The sequence below is a fragment of the Akebia trifoliata genome, chromosome 5, assembly GCF_017979445.1.
Source record: "Akebia trifoliata isolate Shusen 1 chromosome 5, ASM1797944v1, whole genome shotgun sequence".
NCBI classification, from domain to species: Eukaryota; Viridiplantae; Streptophyta; class Magnoliopsida; order Ranunculales; family Lardizabalaceae; genus Akebia; species Akebia trifoliata.
Window position 1 is genome coordinate 25,487,069 of NC_141379.1, and position 5,246 is coordinate 25,492,314.

Here is a 5,246-nt window from a genome sequence, read left to right on the forward strand (position 1 = left end):
TGACAATCATCCAAAGGTATATCCATTTATGTTGAAAGAACAAGTACTTACCCCAACTAGAGAATTTACTATCAAATTGAATGTTAAATTTGTCAAATATCACTCGAAGATTTGAAAAAAGTCACAATTTTTTATGCCTTGAATAAATCACGATTCTTAGTAAAAGGTTAAAGATTGATGTCAAAATCTATTTGAATCAATTTTGGGAATATTTGATTTGTCCAAGTCGGCGAATTCGATGGGTGCCATTAATCCAATCTCAAAATCTGGTTATTAAATCATGATCCTAATTAGTCCAAACCCAGCCCATGGTCTCATTGGGCCCCCCACAACCTCTTGTACCCTATAATGTTGGACTCTTCATGACAGCCACAAGATACATGTGTCTAAATAAGATTAGATTTCACCTTTATATTTTTGAAGGAAATTTTCCAGACCAAACAAAACATATGGCTCAATTGAGAGCAAGCCCAAACATCCCCATTCTTGTAAAAAGCTTCTCAAGAAATTATACATGTACTAGAACTAACAAATGTGGTACTAAAATAGGAGTGTTCTGTATGTGTTTGGGTTCAAATTGTAAGGATGTAAGTTATTGTGGGAGAAATAGTGAGAGGAGAAGAAGGTTTTGGGAGAGAAAAAGAGGGGTAGTTGTGGTGCCTTATTGTTCTTCTCCGACCTCATCAGCTGGAAAGGTGGTGGGGTTAGTTGGTGAGGATGAGGGTCAGGATGGGAAATGTGGGGTTAGTGAGGGGCAGTTTGGGTATTTGGTGAGTGAGTTTGGGTGGAGGGTAAGGAGGTTGGTTGAAAGGGAAGATGAGATGAGGAAGGTGGCTCAAGTTCAGGCTGAAGCTTTTCATGTCCCAGTTGCTTTCTTCAATGATCTGTTCTTCCAATTCTTCAAGGTCAGCCTCTTTTTTTTTTTTTGCTATTTTTTTTCTTTATGGATATTTAAATATATATTCTTCTAAGGCTCAGAAAACAAAAAAACAAAAAAATTCCCTAAAATATTTCCTTATACTGCTTTTGAATTTTCTTTGAAGATTTCAAAACAATACAAATTCTAAGGAAAAATTTTTCCCAAGAAAAGATTCCTAAGCTTGCATGCCTCTTAGTATAGTTTGTTTTGTTTGTTTAGGTTCTCTGTGTTTATGTTACTGGGGTTGAATTTAATTTATATCCAATTTCTTATTTTCTCTCTTCCTTTAGTAAATCTTAGATGTTTTCAACAAAAAAAAAAAAAAATTCCTGCATGGCATTTGGGTGTACTTTGATTTTATTGTGTTTGCTAATCTCTGAATTATGGAGAAAATGCAAACTAGTGTGAAGAATCATATGTTCTTATTCTTCTAGGGAGTATGAATCCCTTGGGAAAAAGAAAGATGGCTTTTAGCATAGTTTTAAAATACGTCGAGTCGACTAGACTCAATTGGATTTTAAGGTGACTCAACCCCAAAACTAGATGAAACCAACTCCCAGTGTTATCCAACCCCAAAACTAGACTCAATTGGATTTTAAGACCGATCTGTTGGAGAAGGGGATAACTATGAAGATAAGAGGGTCACGGAGCTTAACTGGGGTATGACTCACCCGAGAGTGGAGGAGAAGATACACTCAACACTCCTCCTCACCCATAAGGATGGAAAGATTCGAACCCGTGACCTATACGAATCAGCGCTCTGATACCATGTTAAGCAACCAACTACTCCAGAAGACCGATCTGTTGGAGAAGGTGAGAACTATGAATATAAGAGGGCCACGAGGCTTAACTAGGGTATGACTCACCCGAGAGTGGAGGAAAATATAGACTCAACACTGAGTCAACTTGGCAAATCATCTAGTCAACTTATCAACTTAGTAGAGTCAGCTTGAAAATGCATCGAGTCTGGTCGGAAATTCCATCGAGTTATTCAACAATATAATACCCCCATTATGCTGCATATGTAAATATTTCCCTAAATATAATTCCTGTTGTTGATCATTGGTTATAACTGTCTACGACCTTCAGGGTCTGTTATAATCCTTTCATCAGATTTCGTGATAAGTGTGATAGTATAAAATGCATTCACCATCGAATGGTCATTTTAACTGTTATAACTTATAATAGTTACAATCCATCACCCTTAACCCTGAAATTTTCTTTATTTTAGATTTGAGCCTAACTTTATTTTTTTACGATGCTTTAGTTTTGACTTATATTTTTCATGTACAAAAAATACAGGCTGAAGTTCTCTCAGGCCTTATCTACAAGCTTAGAAACTCACCGCCGAATAGGTACGTTTCTTGTGTACATTGTGAAGAGAATAGTTCGATTTTTGAAAGGAAACAGAGTAATATTTTCAGTGGATGAGCCATGATTATGCTGTAATGGTCCTGCAGGCTAACCTCTTTTATTAGAGTGTTGAAGATGTCAGCTTGCTTAGTTGGCTAAAGTCTGAGAGTGTTGAAACCACAACCTAGGTTCAAAACCTGCCTTAAGCTACTAATTACTAACTACTAAAAAATCATTCTTTTTATTTTTATCGTAACTATTTGGTTGGCATATTGCAATACAACTTTGAGGTCATGGGTTCAAGTGCAGCTTATCCACAAAAAAAGGGTTTAGTCTAACCACCATCTAGTACCCAAGAATCCGATATACTTTTTATCGATGATTTAAGCTTGAGCTGAACGTTTTTTACTCTTGTCAGGTATGCTTGTCTTGTAGCCAAGCCTATAGATGTTTCTGATTCACTTCCAATGTCACAACGGATACTTGTTGGGGTTGTGGATGTCACTGTTTTGAGAGACAAAGCGGTTCTTACGCATCTTGAAGGAGCTGAAGAATACCTTTATGTGTCTGGAATAGCTGTGTTGAATGAATACAGGTAAAAACATTGTAGAACATAGAAACCAAAATGTGTTTTTTTAATCTCAAGACATTAATTCGATTCTATTAATAATATAGGAGGCAGAAAGTAGCGACCGTATTACTTAAAGCCTGCGACCTACTCTCTCTTCTTTGGGGATTTGACTACCTTGCCCTTGGGGCTTATGATGATGACTCGGCTGCTCAGAAATTGTACACAAATGCAGGCTATAGAATAGTCTCAAGAGATCCCCCATGGATGAGTACTTGGATTGGAAGAAAGCGGCGTATTTTAATGATCAAACGGTCTTCTCTCTGTAAGTACCTTTAATATCTTCTCATGAATAATTTAAATAAGATTTTAGATGTTTGCTAAAATATTGGATTTGTTAAGATTAAACTATGCTAACTCTGATACACACTTAGCATTAGATTATGTTAAGGAAAGTGAACAGAATAGGTGGGAATAGACGAGGGCTAAGGATTCGAGATTCTCTGTCAGTTCTTTTTACAAGTGCCTTATCCCCTGTGCTGAGAGATCAGTCTTGGGAACAATCATTTGGTCCAAGTCAGTTCCTTCTAAAATCTCTTTTTTTGTTTGGTTGGCTTCCTTTGGGAGGATTCTTACGTTGGATAAATTGATTGTTCGGGGGTGGACCACACCAAATTGTTGTCCCCTTTGTTTGAAAGATGGGAAAACTATAGATCATCTTTTAATTCATTGTTCTTTTTCCCATAATATCTGGTCAACTTTCCTTGATATTTTCCATATTCATTGGGTCTTTCCTTGTAAGTTCTCCTTGTTATTAGAAGAGTGGGCCAACAATGCTTTCTCATCCAGAAAAAGATTCCTTTGGGCCATACTTCTCTCAGCTATTGCTTGGGGGGTGTGGAACAAGAGAAATAACTGGGTGTTCAATAATAAGATGAGAAGCTCTCGCAGCAGTTTTTTGGAGATCTTGGGCTATTTGTATCTTTGGTCTAAACAAAACATAGACTTTAGGGGGATTTCTTTTGATGACTTTCTTTTTAGATGAAACTCTTTATGTAATCTTTGACGTTTTATCTTTTCTTTTTTTTGTTGCTCTTTGAGAGGCCTCCTCGGCGTCCTTGTACTTTTTTCCCCTTTATCAATAGATTATACTTACCAAAAAAAAAGCATTAGATTATGTTAAATCATCATTTGTGTTATGTTTGTGCGTTGGCTTTGTTAGCACAAGGGATTGTACACCAAGGAGCGGATATTGTGGGACCAGCTCTGAGCTGACCTAGCTAGGGGGTTGCATGACGGAACCCCCCCCCTGCTTGAAGGTCAGGGTTTCAAGGATAGAGCCCATCATCTCTCGTGGAAGTAGGCAATCTTGCCGAATCACATAAATTTTCTGTTGTGTTTTATTTTGATTGTTACCATTGATTGTCGCACCAATTTTTCTCCAATCTTCTTATGCGAATTATATATATATGTAAGGTATAGTTTCACTCCAATGTCATGCTCACAATTAGCATAAAATATTTCCAATCCCTCCACATGATTTCTTAAGTGGCTGATTGAAGGGAGATATTATTGTAGTAGGGTCTGAGAAAACATTCTCCCGATAAAATGTTCTCTCCTCAATTGTACACACCTTGAGTCAGTGCAAGTGCACCACAAGTTTTGAACATGCTTTCCTTTGTAGATGATTACTTCAGCTTTTAGGATTTCGTACTTTGATCTTCAGCTAAGATTATTAACCCTTACTATTTTGTTGCTGATATATATATATTTTTTTGCAGGAGATATGTTTTGAGGAAATTGATTTGGATAGAGAAAATTGTATTGTAACACATTTAATCCATCTTTATTGTATCTCTCTTAAGGCATTCTTATAGCAAGCTCATCTATTATATTAATATGTAAAGTGCAGTTCTGGAGTTGCAAGTTGTTCTTCTGAGATATGCCTTCCTCTGAACCTGATTACCATTAAATTCTATGGGCATTACAGCCCATACAAACATTTTTTTTTTAAGATAAAAAAAAAAAACTCTGAACCATAAGTTCCATGTTCCTTTCTTTCTTTCCTTTAAAATTTGTTTCTGCAGTTCTTATGAATGGATTTTTTTTCCCATTTAGATTTTTCAAGTATCCATGATTTCAATCCACAATTTGGTTGGCCAAAATATAAGATCCATTAAAAACAGTTCATACCCATGCACCTAGCAACGCACTATAAGGGACGGACCACATTCTAGATATTTTTTTACTTTTTTTTCATTAGCTTTCTGAATTGGGACTATAATAGCCAACTTATACATGTGAGCATAGTCACCAAGTCGGAGAATAGGTTTAAATCGGCAAGAGAAAACTTCAGAAATAACAGAAAAAATCGGGAAAAAAAAAACATGAAAGTCTATGTAGCTC

At 36.4% G+C, this 5,246-nt stretch overlaps 1 protein-coding gene across 3 annotated transcripts; it reads left to right on the forward strand.

The window, feature by feature from the left end:
• Positions 1-416: 416 nt before the first annotated feature.
• LOC147401781 (Acyl-CoA N-acyltransferases (NAT) superfamily protein) lies at positions 417-4,766 on the forward strand. 3 transcript variants are annotated; one of them, XR_015178697.1, is made up of 6 exons: positions 417-905; positions 2,222-2,274; positions 2,691-2,867; positions 2,948-3,165; positions 4,063-4,199; positions 4,622-4,766. XR_015178697.1 is itself a non-coding variant. In XM_086443196.1 (5 exons), coding segments are annotated over exons 1-5 (906 nt in total). In that variant the 5' UTR covers positions 417-449; the 3' UTR covers positions 4,624-4,766. The 3 variants fall into 3 exon arrangements, 2 of the variants coding, with proteins under 2 accessions (XP_086299322.1, XP_086299321.1); XM_086443196.1 differs by lacking the exon at positions 4,063-4,199; XM_086443195.1 differs by having other exon boundaries at positions 4,063-4,708.
• Positions 4,767-5,246: the final 480 nt, after the last annotated feature.

Bases quoted from the DNA above. Each gene is read 5' to 3' on its own strand.
- LOC147401781 (XM_086443195.1), top strand. From the start codon at position 450: ATGGCTCAATTGAGAGCAAGCCCAAACATCCCCATTCTTGTAAAAAGC. The intron at 2,868-2,947 runs GTAAAAACATTG...TTAATAATATAG, and splicing joins GCTGTGTTGAATGAATACAG to GAGGCAGAAAGTAGCGACCG. The intron at 3,166-4,062 runs GTAAGTACCTTT...TGGCTTTGTTAG, and splicing joins GATCAAACGGTCTTCTCTCT to CACAAGGGATTGTACACCAA.